The 20,036-nt window shown below is 45.1% G+C and overlaps 1 protein-coding gene across 1 annotated transcript in view; it reads left to right on the top strand.

Moving 5' to 3' along the window:
• Positions 1 to 20,036, top strand: part of Ltf (lactotransferrin) — a 27,687-nt gene that overhangs the window by 4,663 nt on the left and 2,988 nt on the right. The window contains exons 3-15 of the mRNA XM_008830833.3: positions 722 to 830; positions 1,079 to 1,261; positions 1,611 to 1,758; positions 2,172 to 2,227; positions 5,135 to 5,313; positions 5,748 to 5,922; positions 6,720 to 6,874; positions 8,455 to 8,545; positions 9,591 to 9,638; positions 10,517 to 10,672; positions 12,041 to 12,182; positions 17,366 to 17,433; positions 19,270 to 19,289. Coding sequence (XP_008829055.1) covers positions 722 to 830; positions 1,079 to 1,261; positions 1,611 to 1,758; positions 2,172 to 2,227; positions 5,135 to 5,313; positions 5,748 to 5,922; positions 6,720 to 6,874; positions 8,455 to 8,545; positions 9,591 to 9,638; positions 10,517 to 10,672; positions 12,041 to 12,182; positions 17,366 to 17,433; positions 19,270 to 19,289 — 1,530 coding nt within the window. The remainder of the gene's footprint in view (positions 1 to 721; positions 831 to 1,078; positions 1,262 to 1,610; positions 1,759 to 2,171; positions 2,228 to 5,134; positions 5,314 to 5,747; positions 5,923 to 6,719; positions 6,875 to 8,454; positions 8,546 to 9,590; positions 9,639 to 10,516; positions 10,673 to 12,040; positions 12,183 to 17,365; positions 17,434 to 19,269; positions 19,290 to 20,036) is intronic.

Here is a 20,036-nt window from a genome sequence, read left to right as displayed (position 1 = left end):
GATCTCCCTGTAGGCCCAGCTGTTCTGGAACTTACTATGTAGACCAGGCTGGCCTTGAACTCACAGAGATCCACCTGCCTCTGCCTCCCGAGTGCTGGGATTAAAGGCGTTCGCCATCACTTCCAGCCCTAGAATATTTTATTATTTTTATTATTTTTTATTTTATGTGTATGAAGGTATTGCTTGCATGCATGTAAGTGTACCCTTGTCATGCAATACAAGGTCAGAGGAGGGCATTGGATCCCCAGAAGTAGAGTTATGGATGGTTGTTAACCACCATGTGGGTGCTGGGAACTGAACCCAGGTCCTCTGTAAGAGCAGCCAGTGCTCTTAACCGCTGAGCCATCTCTCCAGCCCCACAGTGGCTGCTCTTGTAGAGGACCCAGGTTTAGTTCTCATCACCCACATGGTGGCTAACACTCATCCTTAACTCCAGTTCTAGAGGATCAGACACCCTCTTCTGGCCTCTGAGTACTGCATGCATGTGGTACACATATTCATGCAGGTAAAATACTCATACACATAATATTTATTTATTTTTTTTTTTTGAGACAAGGTCTCCCAATAGCCCTAGCTCATAGGTAGGACACGTGGACATGAGAGGAAGCTGACTCCTCTGCAGCCCCCAAGCCATGGAACCTTTACTGAAGGTCTGAAATCCCACTTGCCTGGGTTTGGGTGGCTTTTTTTCCTGAAGCTTGTCTGGCCCCTTTTCTTTCAGGCTGAGAAAGCTGACGCTATGACTCTTGATAGCAGTTTACTGTTTGATGCAGGACTGGCTCCCTACAAGCTGCGACCAGTAGCAGCTGAAGTTTATGGGACCAAAGATAGTGAGTTTTCCCTGGGGGCTCTGAAATCTGGTGGCCGTGGCCATGGCCTGGGAGCTATGGAATGGGAATGGATGGGCACACAGAGATCAACACCATGCTTCTGGGAACTGAGTTGCTGGGCTCTTTGGACTGAATAAAGCAGATCCTCCCAAAGGAAGTGGCCCCTTCTTACAGGGACTTGGTTGCAATGGTTGCTTCTCTCCCTCTCACCCAGGCTGAGACCTGTCTATTCTCTCTCCCCTTTGCAGAACCGCAAACCCACTATTATGCTGTGGCTGTTGTGAGGAACAGCAGTAACTTTAATCTGAGTCAATTACGAGGCCTGAAGACATGCCACACAGGCATTGGCAAGAGTGCTGGATGGACTGTCCCAATAGGGACACTTCGTCCATTACTGGACTGGGCAGGACCACCTGCTCCTGTTGAGGAAGGTAAGATGACAGGTGGGGGATTGATAGTCGGTGATCTTAGGCCCCTGAATAGATCTCTCTCTGTTCCTGTTGTATACACTTTGAGATCACATGGGTGTCCATGTGGGGTGAGTCCAACCAGCTGGAGCATGCACTGGCAGGGGCCATCACACCAGCAGCCTTTGGGAGATGCCAGGGGGTATGCTCTGGGTAAAGATGCATATTTGAGTTCCCAAGCCCAACCCAGAAGCTGCCCTGTCGTACAGGGTAGAGGAAGGGGCTCTCTTCCTATAAGGGGCACTATTGAGAGACAAGACTGCTGTGGCCAGGGCTGGCCAACATCTGTGGTCTATTTCTCTGCATTCAACAGCTGTATCCAAGTTCTTCTCAAAAAGCTGTGTTCCTGGTGCTGACAAAAAACGCTTTCCCAACCTGTGTAGTCTGTGTGCGGGGAAAGGAGCAAACAAATGTGTCTCCTCTTCCAAGGAACCTTACTCTGGCTACTCAGGTGCCTTCAAGTGAGTGACACTGTCCTTTTTCCCCAGTGGCCCATGGCTGGCCTCAGGCCAGGAGGTCCTTTCCACTGGTCCCATTAGTGCTTAGCCTGCTCGAGGGACACAGAGATGTGGTTCTCCTACTAACTGACTTCTGCCCCCTCCCCTAACCATTCTATATCGAAGGGGGTTGTGGGGAGATATGAAATCCCAGGTTCCCACCTGGGCCCCTCCCCAGAGTAGAGGAGTATGAACTCTGCCTGACTTGCCCTTCCTGCCTTTGCAAGACCAAGCTGCCTCCTGTCCCATCTATACCTGGGACTCAGGCACTTCATAGAGTGACTTCCTCACCTTGCTGCCCTAGGCACATTTGCACACTCAGTCTGAGAGAAAGAGCCATATGGTTGGAATGCTAAACCTGTTTTCTCATTTTACAGGTGTCTGAGGGACAATGCTGGAGATGTGGCTTTTACCAGGGAGAGTACAATATTTGGTAAGGGGAAGGGGAGAGGCCATGGGTGCTGCCCCCTTTTATGTTATTTCGTCATAATTCCGAATGTGTGGGCTATCAGATCCTTAGTTCCTGGCACACTATCATCAAGTTCCCTACAAGCCCCAACTCCTATTTTAGATTCCTGAAATCTCCCATTCCCATTCTCTTTCCCCCTCACAGCCACTACCACCAAGGTGCTTGACATATGTCCTCCAAGATGTATGTGGCTTTGCAAAATGGACTTCACTGGCTTCTGTCTCTGGGTTCTAAGTTCACACAAGTTTTACTGAGCATTAGAAGCTATGCTAGCCCAAGGTTTTCCACTTAGCACTGAGGGTCAGTGATTGATCTGTGGTTTTGATTTGTGGGTAGCTTGGTGGTTCTGACAGTAGAGGAATGATCTGTGGAACACATCCACCATTATTTTACTTCTGCCACCTTAGTGATGGGCAGCTGGGGATGGTTGTCCTCTCTGCCATACACAGCTATGTGTCTGTCTTCTGTCTACGTGCTGCTAGGGATGTAGAATGAACATAATTGTTAAGTATGTATAGGCTGGATGCATTGTACCCAGAGATAAGCTAATGCAGTCTCAGAACCTCCAGAGATGTCACCACTGGACCATTAGAGACAGGACACCACAGTCCCCAGGACCGAGAGAGAGAGAGAGAGAGAGAGAGAGAGAGAGAGAGAGAGAACCACAATTTTAATGACCTTTAGAAATAGACCACTATGGTCCCCAGGAGGCCAAAGAGAGGTCACCTGTTCTAGTTTGCTTTCTGTTGCTGTGATAAAACACTTATCAAAAGCACCTTGGAGGAGAAAAGGGCTTATTTGTCTTAGACATCCACATCATGGTCCATCATTGAAGGAAGTCAAGGCAGAAACTCAAGGCAGGAACCTGGAAGCAGGAACTGAAGCAGAGACCATGGAGGAATGCTGCTTACTTGCTCAGTTTTCCTTCCTTCCTCTCTCTCTCTCTCTCTCTCTCTCTCTCTCTCTCTCTCTCTCTCTCTCCACGTATGTGCATTTATGGGCTCATCTGTGCTCGTGACATCAGAGCTTTGAAGAAGAAATTTCTCACAGAGATCCACCTGCCTCTGCCTCCTGAGTTCTGGGATTAAAGGTGTGCACCACCAACCACACAGGCTCAGTTATTTTTCTTATACAGCCTAGGGCCACCTTCCCAGAAATGGAACCACTCACAAGGTGCTGGGACCTCCTACATCAATTAACAATCAAGAAAATGCCTCACAGACATGTCCAGAGGCCAGTGATGAAGGAAATTTCTCAGTTGAGGGTCCTACTTCCTAGGTCACTCACTCAAGTTTGTGTCAAGCTGACAAAAAGTAACCAGCACACCATCAGGACTCCAGAGAAAGGCCACCACAGACCTACCTCTTAAGCATGTGTAACTGTGTCAGGCATTATACACCTTTTAAAAAATATCTTTGATACAGAATACATTTTTTTTTCTTATTGTGAATCTTAAGCAGTTTTTGAGTTAATTGCCACTTATTCAATATAAATTAGTTGTTATTGCAGCTAATTCTGTATTATTTTGTTTTGTAATTACTAAAAACACTTGAGTTTTGCAGGTTGACCTTGTAACTTGCTACCTTTTTGAACTCTGTTTTTAAGTTTTATTAGTTTCCTGTTGGTTTTATTGGCTTTTCTAGATAGATGGCTCTTATCTTTTTGTTTGTTTATTTGTTTTGAGACAGTGTCTCACTATATGGTCCTTGCTGGCCTGGAACTCACTATATAGACCAGGCTGGCCTGGAACTCACAACAATCCTCCTGCCCCTGAGTGCTGGAGTTAAAGGCTTGGGCTACCATGCCTGGCAATTGGCTATTGTCTTTAAAGATTAAACTTTTCTTTTTCCTTCCATTGTTTATAGCTCTCATTTCTTTTCTTATTTTTTATTTGCCATAGTAAACCCAGGGTCCTGTACATGTTAGGCAAGCACCCTCCCACTGAGCTGTACCTGCTCCTCTTGTTTTCCTCTTTTTACTTTAATTTAAAAAAAAAATTTGTGGGGGTGTAGGTGGTATATGTGAACATGTGTGAGCTCACCTGTTTGGCTAGACTAGCTGGCCAGGGAGACCCAAGGATCCTCCCGTCTCTATCCTCCCAGTACTGAGATTCTAAGTATGTGTCACTGCCTCTCACTTTTTTTTACATGGTTCTGGAGGATCAAATTTACGCCTTCATGCTTGTGCAGCAAGCACTTTAATGACAGAACCATCTCCCTAGTTCCAAATTCTTGAAATTTTTACTCTTCCCAGAGATATGAATGAGGTAGCCCCCCACTTTGAACTTTATCTATCTATCTATCTATCTATCTATCTATCTATCTATCTATCTATCATCTATCTATCATCTGTCTATCTCCATATATATGTATGTATATATGCATGTATGGCCCTCTCTTTGTTTTTTGAGACAGGGTTTCATATAGCTCAGGCTGGTCTCAAACTTGCCATGTAGACAAGGTTAGCCTTGAGCTCCTAATCCTCCTGCTCCCACCTCTCGCTTGCTGGGACTGTATACAAATGCATTGACTTCTTGGGCATTGACTTCTGTCTCTTTGAAATGACCTTTTCTACAACAGGCTATGGAGACCCAGATGGAACTTGTCTGCCACCTTGGCTCACTGGGAAGCTGCTGCATCAGAGCCCAGGGATGTCAGTGCAACGTAGTCAAAGATCTGCTCTTAGCATGCCTGGGGACTTTCTGGAGACTTCTCTTTACCTTTCTGAGTGTTCAAGAACAGTTCAGTTTTTCTGACTCAGTTTTGTCAACTTTGTGGGGTGTCTCTTGTAGCTCAGAGTCCTATGAGGAGAAGGAGCCACAGCTCACAGTAACTGGCTCATCTGGGCCCGTTCCCATTTCCTTTCTCCCAGAGAATCTACCAGATAAGGCTGAAAGGGATCAGTATAAGCTTCTCTGCCCAGACAACACCTGGAAGCCCGTGGACAAATACAAGGAGTGCCACCTTGCCCAAGTCCCTTCTCATGCTGTTGTGGCCCGAAGCGTAAACGGCAGGGAGGATGACATCTGGGCGGTCCTCAGCCAGGCACAGGTACATCCGCCTACAGTCCTCCCCACCTGCTTAGGTCTAGGGATGGGAGGAAGTCTCCTACCCTAAGGTCTGCAGTCTCACAGCAGAGTTCACTAGCTTAGGGACTGTTTGCACCAACTCTGCCCTGGACAGCATACACAATAAAACCTCCTCCAGCGTCAGCTCCTGGCAGGATCTCCTGGGCTACAGCAGACACAGAGGAGAACAAAGTGATATTCTAGGGTCCTCAAGGAGCTTGGACCACAAGAATTTTCCAGAGAGTAAGCATAGTTGGGCTTGTGTGCCTGTGAGGCAGAGAGTCCCTGGGGAGCATGTCCACTGAGATTGCTACTCCATTAGAATCATCCCCCAAGCTCCAGGCACTCATTTCCCACATTGGCTTTTGATTCCTTCTGACATACTGCTACACCATAATTCTGTTTTTCCTTATGTAGGAAAAGTTCGGAGAAAACAAATCGTCAGAATTCAAGCTCTTTGGCCCGTATGCTGGGAAGAAGGATCTGCTATTCAAGGATTCTGCCATTGGTTTTGAAAGGATTCCCTCGAAAATAGACTACAGGCTCTATCTGGGCTTCAACTACTTCCATTCCATCCAGAACCTGAAGCAGAGTAAGTGAGCCCCAGGAAGGGTTCTGAGGGTGCCGGGGCAGGCTATGAGCTGTGGGTAAGCTCTGCTCTGTAGAAGTCACACTTCCATCTCCTGACATGGAAGTGTCTTCCTTAAACCACTCAGAGTCATTGTGAGAAGTGTTTCCAAGACTGTCCTTGGCACTAGAGTTGTTTCCATATTCCCCTGTGTGCGATAGGATCCCAGGCCTCCTGCTAATTTAGAAATAAGAACATGAACCAGGACAGCTAGGTTCTGGCGGATTACACCAGAGGTTTAGGGGAGCACCCCCTTCATGCCGGGCTTTGGACTTGGTTGGGGGATTGCAATGGTTTGAATGAACTTGGCAGTGGCTCTCCCACTACTGGGGGCTTGGAGTGGGAGTCTGAGTGAGCCAGGAGTCTGTATTACGGTATGTGGTGGTGACTGTGGGCTTTCTGGGTGGTCACAGCTGGGTCAAGGTCTTCTAAGCCAGCTGTTGGAGTGGGCACTGGTTTCTGTGTCCCAGAGCTTTTATTCCAAGGAACAGAGGCATTTTAGGCACGTAGTGACACTAAAGATTGATGGATAGACTAGAAGCCAAGGAACACTGGGGTCAGAAGCAAGGGTTGGAGAGCTGAGATGCGGGAAGAAGAGCAGCATGTCTCAGTCATCCACGGGAGGAAGACTCTCCTGTCTCAGGGAAGAGCTGAACAGGAACTTGGATCCACCGAGGGCAGAGGTGGGACTGAGACAGTGCCCGAGTGCTCCTCACAAGACTCAGGGCCTCCTGCCCACCTGCTGTTGACCCTCTCCACAGAGAAGCAGGACTCGGAAGCCAGACGTACCCAGATCGTGTGGTGTGCGGTGGGGAATGAGGAGCAACTCAAGTGCGAGAAGTGGAGCCGAGTGAGCAATGGCAGGGTAGCCTGCTCCTCGTCCCTTTCCACAGAGGACTGCATTACCTCCGTCATGGTAGGGAGCTGGCATCCCATGGCGGGAGGGCAGTGGGCTTCTGAGAGGGCACAGGACATCTGCTTACTGTGAAGTTGGGCACCCAAGAGGCCCCTGAAAGGGGAACACATGATGCACCAAGGGGCACCATTTAACCTTGAAAACCTTTGTTGTGGGGTTTCCACGCTTATTATAAGAGCAGCTTAAGATTATTGGGAGTGATTTGGAAAATATGGGATGGTTTGGCATTAACACACACAAGCATGCACCCACGCACATATGCACACATGCATGCACAAGCCACCTGTGGTCTCCTACAGAGACACCTATGTTGAAAGTTCTGATAATTCTCCACTCCAGATTTCTGGGTATATGTAGCATGGATTAATCCCAGATTGTTATATAGTTATATACTACATTAGTTATATAGTATATACTCTACTATATATACTGTATTGTTATATTGTTATATACTATCAGTTATATCGTTTTTTGACCCCTTTATCTATGTATGTGTGTGCATGCATGTGTGTGCACATGCCTTGTGCCAATTTGCACATGTGGATGTTAGAGGATAACTTGCAGGAGTCAGTTCTCTCCTTCTACCATGTGGGTCCCAGGGATCGAGCTCAGGTTGTCAGGCTTGGAGAGAGCTTGAGCCATCTCTCCAGCCTTGACTCCTTTTTATTAAACAGTATATCATAGGCATTTTCCAATACCAATACTTTTTCTTGGGAAAAATTTTTAATTTTATTATTTTTACTTTTTTATGTGTATGAGTGTATTGCCTGCATGTGTACAAGTGCACCTGTGTTGTGCAATGCTTTCTGAGGTCAGAAGAAAGCATCGGATTCCCCTGGAACTGGAGTTTCAGATGGTTGTTAACTGCCATGTAGGTATTGGGAACTGAACCCAGATCCTCTGCAAGAGCAGCCAGTGCTCTTAACTGCTGAGCCACCTCTCCCATTGGGAAGCATTTTTAAAATAATGATTTCAGAATATCTTTTAGATGGACAGACTGAGTTTATTCATGACCCTGTTCTTTTTTCTCCCCATCTAGTTTAATATCCATAACCTTATGATGAGTGTTATTGAATAGAAACCTTTATTCACAACTAATTATTTGAAATATAGTTGTAGAAAATTATTACTGGGCTAAGAACGTTGCACTCTTGAGGAATTCATGTTTGTGCACTGGAGTATGGCTTGTTTGTTCTGATCCAGAGACAATTCAACAGGCAACTTCTGGGTAGCACTTTGAGTGTGGTGTTAATGGGCAGAGACTAGCTGAGGCCACCTGTTCCCGTCTGTGTCCTCCACACATGTATGTGGCTGGTTCAGAAAGGTATCCCAAGGGTGCTTAGGCATAGAAGGGGTTTTGTTCAGAAGACAGGGGGTTCGTGTCACAGGTGCCTGGGGGGTTCCAGTTGAATTGACAGCACAAAGGCAAGTAGGAATGGTGGAGAATTAGCACACACATGGCATTTCCTTTGGGTGTTTGGTTCAAGCGACCTGTGGCATGAGGCCATCCCTCAGAGCTATAGAGACAGGCAGGATGGGAAATGGCTCTCTGTGGTGAGTGACCTGCTTTTTCTCTGCAGAAAGGGGATGCTGATGCCATGAGTTTGGATGGAGGGCTTATCTACATTGCTGGCAAGTGTGGTTTGGTGCCTGTCCTGGCAGAGAACCAGAGTAAGTGCAGGTGGTGTCTCCTCCAGGTTATTCCATATGGGGTGGGGGTGGGGAGGAGTGACCTCTCTCATTCTGGAGAAGATGGGTGGAAAACTCAGAGGAAAGAATAAACAAAGGGGCCACATTATACCCCTCCCGGAAAACTGTGTTGAGAATTGACAAAGCACAGATTGGTTTTGATTAAAAACCATTTTCAGGCCAGTGAGGTGGCTCAATAGGTAAAGCTGCTTGCTTCCAAGCCTGATGACTTGAGTTCCATCCTTGGAGCCTACACGATGGGAGGAGAGAACTGACTCTAGCAAACTGTCCTCTGTCTTCCACACACAGGCTGTGGTGTGTGCACATCTATACACCTACACAGATATACAAAATAAATGAACATTATTTTTTAAAAATGTAAAAAAAATAGCAATACACTGGACCAGGCATGGTGGCATACAGTTTTAATACCAGCACTCAGGAGTGAGAGGCAGATGGGTCTCTGAGTTCAAAGCTAGCCTAGTCTACATAGTGAGTTCCAGGCCTGATAGGGCTACAGGGAGACCCTGTTTAAAAAAAAAAAAAAAAAGAGGACTGGAGAGATGGCTTAGCAGTTAAGAACATGTACTTCTCTTTTATAGCACAAAAGTTCAATTCCCAGATCACCTTGCTTGTTTTTTAGATTAATGGAAAAAACATTGTGTGGCATGTGTTTTAAGTCTGACTTGTCTTGCTCCGTGTTAATTTTATGACACCCACATAGTGTAGTTGTAGCTCATTCTGTCTCATGCTTACATGATATTCTATTATGTGATTATGCCATAATCATTCACCTGTGTCACTATGGGTGGACATTTGGGTCGTTTCCTGCTGGTAGGTATCGTGAGGAGTGCTGCTGTGGCCATCTGTGTCCACGTCTTCTGGTGAAAATGCATATTTATTTTTGCTGCATGGAATGCTGGAACAGTCTCTTTGAATTTGAGCTTGCATTGTGGGGATTTAAAAGTTTGTGACCTCTCAGTAAATCTGGATTTTAATAATACTTTGCTTGTCTTTGTTCTTTCAGAATCCTCCAAAAGCAGTGGCTCTGATTGTGTGAATAGACCAGCGGAAGGTGAGACGGAATCAATCACTTCCAGGATCAAAAATAAGTTCTTGTGGTGGGAACATAAAATCCAATTACAGAGAGACTTGGCCCTAAAAACTATTATTTAGAAATACAAAAAATTAATAGAGGAATAATTATAATGTCTGTATCAGCCATCACAGATGGCGGAGCTCCTCAAGGTGCAGGATTATGTGGAAAGGGGAATGCTACTTCCCTATTCTATGTTTGAAGATACAGTAGTCCAGGGAGTCCCCCAGCACCTCAGCTCTCACTCACAGCTATAGATGTGCTACTGCAGAGCCTGGCTTTGAACTAGGGCTTCTTGTGCCAAACCCAGGGCTCTCTGCACTAGCCCTACCTCTCTCCAGAGCTGGAACTTGCTCAGCTTTGGAAGACTTGGCACTTGCCCTCAGTGGGGGTGTCAGATGCCTTTGACAGGAGAAGGTTGGCAAGCATGTTAACCTCTTCACTGTGCAGGGCTGGTTAGACTCAGCCCAGGGTGGTCCTTGGACACATGCACCCCTGGGTCTGTGCAGCAGCTGGTCTGGTGACCATCACTGCCACAACTGCAGGTGGCAGCTTGTGTATCATCAGGGCCACTCTTGTTTGTTGCCTACAGGTAAAGGTTTATAACTCAGAAAAATTATGTGGCTTGTTGAGGACAGTACCTGCAGTCACTTAAGGGATCAGTTTTTCTTGCTATTTTATTACATAACTCAGATCAGTCTCTCCTTACCACTTTTGTTTTTGGGGTCTACTTAACAATGGTCAGTGATTGAGAGGAATCTATAATTGTTGCCTCTTGGCCTGGGTTGAAGATTCTGCACTAGAATTCACGTGACCCCTGGAGGTTAAGACTGGCTCTCTGTCATCCGTTGTACAAGGGTATTTTGCTGTGGCAGCAGTTAGAAAATCGGATGCTGGCTTTACCTGGAACTCTCTGAAAGGCAAGAAGTCCTGCCACACAGCCGTGGACAGGACTGCAGGCTGGAACATCCCAATAGGCCTGATTGCCAACCGGACGGGCTCCTGCAAGTTTGGTGAGGATGTGTGAGGGTGTTGTGGGAGGGCCATCCTGGCCAAGGGGATGGGGAGGATGAGTACTTTGGGTTGTAGAACCTCAAGGAGAAGAGAGGGCAAGGAGAATGCAGACTGGCTGTGGCCTGCAGGCTTGTTTTGGAATAATCAAGTTGTCCCCATGGTCACCTTCTGGAGCCACAGATGCACAGGAGGTTTGTAGACAAAACACTTGCAAAGGAACCCAAATAGCTCCAGGACCCGGTGACCAGTGCCCACCTTGGACACATAAATTATGCCCTTCCTTCTGGGACTTGGTGATGTCAGGGCATGAGTCACATTGTCTGTGTGGCTCTCCTCATACTAGCATCTCTTACAGTGGGGCCCCATTGCATTGATTGGGATTTTGGTCCTGGTTGGGGCGGGTTTTGTGTCACTGGTGCTGCTCTTGCCTCTGCCATGGTGGCCTCTGAGCTATTGGACAGCTCCCATCCCTTTCCTGGGCTGACATATGTGGCTCTTCTGAGACAGCAGGGCTTCGAGAATCTGACAGCACGTGACCCTGGCTCGCTAGGGCAGGACTTTCTTGTCACCTTTACGTCTTCTTTGCTTGGGTTAGATCACACAATGGATTGATTCAGGTCAGGTTCATCCGCCAGAGCAGAAGCCCTTCAAACCTCAGAGGCAGGTGTTCATCTGTCTCTTATGTTGGCAAGAATGCAATAAAATGAGCATTTTCAAACACTTTGGTGTGTTTATGCAATCCATGTCTTCTAATGATGTTTCCAGAGAGCTGGCACCCAGACTTCCCAAATATATGTCACTGGCCAGTATCTAGCCACATGGATATACCACCCTTGGGGCACCTGAATTCTAGTCTTTCTACGGAGAGCCTTGGTGCTCAGGGAGAAGGCAGAGTTTCTATTGCTTATTTGAAAAAAAAAAAAAAGTAAAAGGAGAAAGTCAGATCATGGAGTAGGCAGTCAGTAGGGGCTGCTGCTGGGAGATGGTCATCAACCAAGCTCCCACTGAGGTTGTGATGATGAGGCCTTCTGTGTACTTATCACCAACCAGATATCTTGTCCATGCTTACAGTCTGAAGCTTTCCTGATTTTAGTGAGCATCAACCAAGCTCCCACTGAGGTTGTGATGATGAGGCCTTCTGTGTACTTACCACCAACCAGATATCTTGTCCATGCCTACAGTCTGAAGCTTTCCTGATTTTAGTGAGTTATTTGTTGATGGTAGCAAGTCATTCTGTGACAGTGAGTGTGTCTTCTCTGGCCTGGACAGTATACTGAACAGAAACCAAGCTGTGCCACCTTCTGGGTAAAGGTTATTTATGTTGATTCCGGTCAGAAGAGCTAACTTCTCTCATTCCTTCTCTCCAGGAGAATTCTTTGATCAGAGTTGTGCCCCTGGGTCTGACCCCAAATCCAATCTCTGTGCTCTGTGTGTTGGTGATGAGAACGGTGAGAACAAGTGTGCAGCCAACAGCAGGGAGAGATACTTCGGCTACACTGGGGCTTTCAGGTAAGTCCAGAACAGAGCTCCCCCAGCACAAGGCCTCAGCCCTCATGATGACACTGCAGCTCTAGGAGGCCAGGTATGGCCTGTCATAGGAGAGTTAAAGTCAAATGGGGCACCATCAAGAGCACCCCCCCCCGCCACAGTCAACACCCCAGATAGTGGAGGTTGGACAGGAAGGCTGCAGGACCTCAGCTCTGCTGTGTCTTCCCTGTGCCTCAAGTCAGTTGGCCACACTGGGTCTTAGTGTTCTCATCCACTCAATGGGTAGAGAGTGTTGCAGTGTCTGGGGGAAAATTCTTTCCAATAGCCACCACCCTCTCCCCTCACCTAGGTCACCGTTATGTCTTATGTTTTCACTTTTCTGATTTTGGCCTTAGAGGTGGCAAGGAGAGGGGCTGGAGAGACGGCTTGGTGGTTAAGGGTATTTGCTGCTCTTGCATAGGACCCAGGTTCAGTTCCCAGCACCCACACTGGGTGGCTCACAACTGCCTGTAATGCCAGCTCCAGGGATCTGACACCCTCTTCTGGCCTCCATGGGCACGTGATGCCCCTACCTATACACACACACACACACACACACGCACACACACACACACAAATAAAAGCAAAAAATCTTAAAGAAATGATAACAAGAAAGACATATTGTAGCATTATTCTCCAACATTAATATGAAAAATAAACAAAAAATTAGCTTTCAGAACACACAAATTATAACCACTGCATGGGTCATAGTAGTTAGCTACGTACAACCCACGTTTACTTGGCCATTGCTTCTCAGTGGTGCTGTTGAGGGTGTGATCAGCATGTTTAGCTCCTTCCTCTACCCTTCTGGATTCACCAGGAGTATATTTTACCACCAGATGGCATTATGAATTTGAGAATGACAGTAAATATAAATTCAGTAACTCTGCTCCAAGGATATGATGATAGTTTTTGCTACCTCTACAAAAAAAATCATTGAAAGCTGGAAACAGAAATCTTGTTTTCCCTTATTTCTATTTTTAAAAACTTTTAGGTTAGGAGCTGGAGAGACGGCTCAGCAGTTAAGAGTATTTGTAGCTCTTGCAGAGAACCCAGGTTTGGTTCCCAGCACTCACATAGTGGCTCACAATCATCTGTAACTACAATTCCAGGGGATTTAACAAGTTCTGGTTGCCTCCACAGGCAGCAAGCACCAGGCACACACAGGGTGCACATATATACATGCAGGCAAACACTCAAAGATATAAAATAAAAATAAATAAATCTTTTATTAAAAAACTTTAGGTTAAGATACAGAGTAATGTGCTTTATTGTGGCATCCTCATATATATGGGTGATTATGCTTTGTTCTCATTGTTTCCTCCCCCAATCCCCTCCCCAGCACACCCCTCCAGCTGGGTCCCCTGGTACCCCTCCAGATGGGTCCCTCAGCACACCCCTCCAGCTGGGTCCCCTGGTACCCCTCCATCTGGGTCCCTTTCTTCCGCATTAACACTCTCCCCTGCTTCCCTATCACATGTATTCCAGTGTCCTCTCCACCTCTCATCTTCCTTAAGATCTCTTCCTTTCTCTCATGATCCTCAGGACTCATACCTGCACACCACACACACACACACACACACACACACACACACACACAAAACTTTAAATTTAGGTTTCACATATGAGAGAAAACATAATATTTGTCTTCTGAGTCTGACTTATTTCACTTAACATAATGTTTTCTCTTTCTTATTATAGGGGAAAATTTAGTAAGTTGCTTATTATTCAAAATTTAAAACAGATCTAAGGAATGCAATACTTAAATCATAAAACAGGAACCCTTAATTGGCCTACATCACAATAACAATCTTGTACTTGAAATATTTTTACAAGAAAATTCTATGCAAGGTGTTTTAATTTATGCACTTTCCATATGGTAAAAATGTTTCAGTCACTTCAAACATTTGTAAACTATTCCACTAAAAAAGAAAACCCAGCAAAATGGAGTTCTCATCTGTTTCCACAGGATAAGGGCATTATAGGAAAAGAAATCCAAAGATTTATAGCCATCAGGAACTTACACTGCCATTGCAACTATAAAAACACAGCTGCAAGAAACACACAAAAGGCTAAATACCTGACAAATAATTGACAGAATAAGCTCACGACTGACAAGTACAACCCAGTGACATTTCAACCATACAAACCTTATGAATATACAGAGCAGGAGTCATTCATGAATATTGTTTGATTTAGAGATGAAGCCACATTAACAAAACAAAGAACAGATTTCTGCCACCATCCTACAGATACAGAGAAAACATGGTAAAATTTACCCTCCAGTTATGTTCTTAAAACTCAGAAAACATAGGCCGGGCGTGGTGGCGCACACCTTTAATCCCAGCACTTGGGAGGCAGAAGCAGGTGGATCTCTGTGAGTTCGAGACCAGCCTGGTCTCCATGGTAAATCCAGGACAGCTGGGGCTACAGGGAGACCCTGTCTCAAAAAGACCAAAAAAAAAAAAAAAAACCCAAAAAACCACCTCAGAAAACATTAGTAAATATGTGTACTGTTGAAATATTAAAACCCTTCCTCTTGGGTTGTTAAAAATAATAAGAATGCCCAGTATAATAGTTCAATTCAACATAATACTTTCTAGACTCATCCATTTTCTACAAATGACATGATTTCATTTTTCTTTATAGCTGCATAAATTCCATTGTGTCTATACACATTTTCTTTATCCATTCCTCTGTTGATGGGCATCTTGGTTGCTTCCATTTCTTGGCTGTTGTGAATAGAGAAGCTGTAAACATGTATGTGACAATCTCTCTGTGGTACCACTTAGACTCCTGTGGGTATATACTCAGGAGTGGTATATAGTTGGGTCCTATGGTAATTCTCTTTTCAGTTTTTTGAGGAACCTCTGTACTGCTTTCCACAATGGCCGCCCCAAGTTTCATTTTTATATTTATAGCTATCAGACATATACTATTGACTCACAATTTTTAACTTTCAGCTATTTTTTTCTGACTTTATACTACAGAAGAAAACCTATCCTCTCACACTACCCCTATCCACCTACCACCCACAACCACAGACTTCACCCGTCTTAACACCTGGATTGTATCACATTGATGCTTGCGTTATTATGACTACTCCAATTCTCATATTAAGTATGTGATATGGTAAGAGTGTATGTTCGTAGCCAGGCATGGTGGTACATGGGGGTCGAACTCATATCACCAGACTTGTGAGGCAAGAACTTTTACCCACTGATCCAGTTTCTCAGCTTGTATTTTTTATCTTTAGTGTTCCGAAACATCATAATGACTTTTCTTCCTTAACTTATAGTTTCTAGAATATTTGCTCATTTGAAGCTTTTTAAAAATACTTTTCTAAGCCAGGCATGGTGGTGCTTGCCTTTAATCCCAGCACTCAGAAGGCAGAGCAGGTGGATCTCTGTGAGTTTGAGGCCAGGCTGATCTACCTGGTCTACATAGTGAGTTTCAGGCCAGGTGCAGAGAGGTCCTGTCTCAAAAAGACAAAAAAAAAAAACCCTTTTCTAATATTTTATTTTATTATTTTTATTTTATTATATGTGCGTATGTGTAAGTGCACCCGTGTCATGCAATGCCCACGGAGATGAGAAGAGGGTGTCAGATCCCCTGGAACTGGAGTTATGGACAGTTGTTAGCTGCCATGTGGGTGTTGGGAATCAAACCTGGGTCCTCTGCAAGAGCAGTCAATGCTTTTAACTACTGAGTCATCTCTCCAGCCCTGCAATTGAATCTTTGACCCTTGTATCATTTTAAGGAATTCTTATGATGAGGACTATTTTTCACTTTCTCGAAGCTCTTTCCATCCTGACTTTCCCTTTTTATAGCTTTCTGCATTTGCTTCATGAATGCTTCATTTTCTTTTACATCTTTAATGATATTGTGGCTTGTAAAAAAATTTCTCTGTCTTGTATCGTCTCTGAATTTTTGGAGTTTATAAGTCTTTTGGTTTCTACTTTTTTAAATTAAAGATTTATTTATTTTTATTTTATGTTTATGAGTGTTTGTTTGCTTGCATGTATATATGCCATGTATGCTTGGTGCCTGTGGAGTTTAGAAGAAAGGGTCAGATTCCCTGGAACTGGAGTTATGGACAGTCGTTAGCTGCCATGTGGGTGCTGGGAACTGAACCCAGGTCCTCTGCAAGAGCAGCCACTGCTCTTAACAGCTGAGCCATCTCTCCAGACCTTTGGTCTCCACTTTTTATGATCTTCTTTCAAATATTTGATGGCTTCTGGCTGGTTGTCCATATTGGGAGTGATGCATGAAACTGACTTTCAGTTCTTGGTGAGCACTTGGCCTCACTGTAGGGCTTTTGTGAGCATCCCAACATTAGGGTTTACGGTAATTTTCTTGAATTGATTGGATTCTCCAGAGAAAAGAACCTTGCTTTCTGCTTCTTAGGAAGAATAGTTCTAATAGTCAGTCTGAGTGGTGCACAGAGACTGTGACTTCCTCTTCTGGGATACAGGATTTACAGGATTTATTTCCTTGTGTGGGGGCGGGGGATACATTAAGGCAGAGTCTTACTCCGTAATCCAGGCTCACTTCAAGCTAACAGCAGTCCCCCTGCCTCAGCCGCTGGGATCGAAGCCATGAGCCGCCGTGTTCATCTTACTCTGTTTTCAGTGTTGCTTTCTGCCTTCCCCCGGGTGTGGCTCCCTAGACTGTGGTATTGTTCAGTTCAGCCTTCCTGGACAGAGTCTGGGAGGAACCACAGTGGCACCTCTATTGAGGGAGACCCAGTCTTTCTGCTCTCAGCCACTTTCAGTGATGCCTGGTGTCTGACTGCTAAGCCTGCAATTCGGCAGTGCACTTCAGCTTCATCTGAGCTTCTACCACAGCCAACCCGTGTCCAGCTTTCCTTGTTCAGTTAGGCCAGCTCCTGCTCAGCACCAAGGCTGTCACACTATGTTCGTTCTCTTCTATGAGTTTATGGGTTAAAAACCTCAGGAATGCCGCTTCATTGGGATTTTGGAAGGAGGGGAGACACAGAGATGCGTTCAGTTTGCCACATGCAATCTTACATTCCTGGAAATAGTTCCATCTTTCACATGTTTACTTTAGTGTTTTAGTTTGGGGACTGCATGCCACAAATATTTATGAAAATTGTAATAGTTTCTCTTCCCTTGTGGTGTGTTTATTTTTTGGAACTACTTTAGGTGCCTGGCTGAGAAGGCAGGAAATGTTGCATTTTTGAAGGACTCCACTGTCCTGCAGAACACTGATGGTAGGTGATGATGTTTGCCCTCCCCCTTCAAAGTAGTCTTTAGGGCTTCAGAGATGGCTCAGCAGTAAAGAGCACATAGTGCTCTTGCAGAGGACCTGAGTTCAATCCCCAGCACCCACTTCAGGCAGTACACAAAGCAGGCTTTAGCACTGTATCACATCCTTGTATTCAGATCTGCAACTGGGAAGGTAGCACAACAATTTTTAGACTTTTGACTAAAGAATTGCAAAGTCTTTTTAATTGATATTTTGTTTGGTTGGTTTTGGTTTTTGTTGTTATTGTTTGTTTGAGACAGGGTCCCATTTTATAATCCAGACTAAGCTGGAACTTACTATGTAGCCCAGACTGACTTGAACTCATGGCAGTCTTCCTGTCCCAGCATACTGAATACTGGAATTGTAGGCATGAGCCACTGCAACTGGTGAATTCTCAAATCTTTATCATGGTGCTGTGGTTTTCAAGCAATTCACACTCATATATATATACACACACTACACACACATACCACACAAATACACATACAACACACACACACCACACACATGCATATATCATATACACACCCACACATACCACATATACTCCCACACCTACATTCCATACACACAGACACATAACACATTACATACATACCACACACCACATACACAACCCCCAACCCACACACACCTCACCAACCACACTCAGTAGAAGTTGTGTTCCTGGCTTTGTACAGTGCTCTACAGAAACTCACCATTTACCTCTACCAGATCACATGTGTTTATGAGAAACCAAGTATAGACAGTAATAAAAATATACAGTCAAGTTTCTCTTTGAACAAAGGAAATAGAGGCCTCCCTCAGGCCCATGTAAGTCTTTGGTCTGGAAACCCCTTGGGAGTCTGTGGGGTCAAAATCACAGGTAAACGTAGATGACGAAAGATAACCTACCAGCCATGTTTGAACAAGCACCCTCTCTTCTGGTCTCTAGATTGAGGGAAAAAAATTCAACCCTCGAGAGCCATTTGCTACTTTTTTAAAATTGTACCTCCCGCCCGGCGTGGTGGTGCACACCTTTAATCCCAGCACTCGGGAGGCAGAGGCAGGCAGATCTCTGTGAGTTCAAGGCCAGCTGGAGCTACAGGAAGACCCTGTCTCAAAAAGACCAGAAAAAAAATTGTACCTCCCTCCTTAGGCTTCCTCTGTCTCCCCAACTCAGCCTCTGCAGGTGACCTGCTGTTTTCACCCCCGCCTTCCACCTCACTCCTTCAGTGGGCTCATCACTCAACCCCCCTTTTTCCTTTCCTCCTTCCTGCCTGTTTTCTTTGGGCAAGGGATGGAGAGGTTAAGACATGATCTCAGTGTCAAAATGTGGATTCCAGGGGGATAGTGAGGTGTTTCCCAACACGAGAGGCAGGAGAGCCAAGCACAGGCTTGGCCAATGAGCCTGCGTTTATGAGCCTACAGTTGTACCAGGAATTTATGACAGTCAGTCAGTGTGATCTTCAGGGATCAAATGGATGTCAAATTCAATTTTAAGGTTCTCAGGTCCTTTATGCTTGCATTATATTAGAATTAACTAAACACATTTGATAAGCCCGCAGAGGTTCCCATCTTTTCCTGATGCACTAAAATTAGAAAGAATTGTTTTTTTTTTCTTTTTGAAAATCTGAAACTGGAAATGCCTCAAAATTGGAAACTTTTGAACATTGACATGTTACCCAAGAAGTGAGAAATCTTGCCCTTGACTTCCTGTGATGAGTCACAGCCAAAATGCAGTCATCCTGGAAAACTTCAAAATCACTTTTGGGTGACATCGGTAATGTGTATATGAAACACAAATGAATTTTGTGTTTAGGTTTAGGTCATTGTCCCAAGGTATTTCATTATGATGTATATGTAGATGTTTTAAAAAGTGAGTGAATAGGGCTGGAGAGATGGCTCAGCGGTTAAGAGCACTTACTGCTCTTGCAGAGGACTCGGGTTTGATTACCAGCACCCACATGAAGGCTATGAACCAGCCTTAACTCCAGTTCCAGGGGAATCCAAAGCCCTCTTCTCTGACCTCCGTGGCATTGCACAACACGGGTGCACTCACTCACATACATGCAGGCAGTACACTAATACACATAAAATAAAAATAATGAATAAAATATTTAAAATGTGAGTGAGCAAACTCCAAAGCTGAAGTACTGCTAGTATCAAGGATTTTAAGTAAATAATATTCAACCCGTTTTATTTTGGAACCCACTGGAAAATATGGCATAAGTGGAAGTTTTGCTTTTTTAAAAGACGGGAGGTCTAGAGATATAACCCAATGGGTAAAATGTGTGCTGTGCAAACATTAGGACCTGAGTTCATGTGAAAAGGTAGGTGAGGTGGCATGTGCGTGTAATCCCAGCAGTGACAGAAGGGTGGAGGCAAGCAGTTCCCTAGGCCTTGCTGGACAGCCATTCTAGGCATTACTGGGCTCTAAAATCAGTGAAAGACCCTGCTTCAAAAAAATCAGGGGAGGAGTGATTGAAGAAAAACATCTCGATGTCAGCCTCTGGCCTCTGTATATGACTGCTCAGGCAAGCACACCTACACACACACACACACACACACACACACACACACACACAC

Source organism: Nannospalax galili, unplaced genomic scaffold, assembly GCF_000622305.1.
Source record: "Nannospalax galili isolate Female #2095 unplaced genomic scaffold, S.galili_v1.0 scaffold1050, whole genome shotgun sequence".
NCBI lineage: Eukaryota > Metazoa > Chordata > Mammalia > Rodentia > Spalacidae > Nannospalax > Nannospalax galili.
This window is presented reverse-complemented; position numbering and strand designations above follow the sequence as displayed.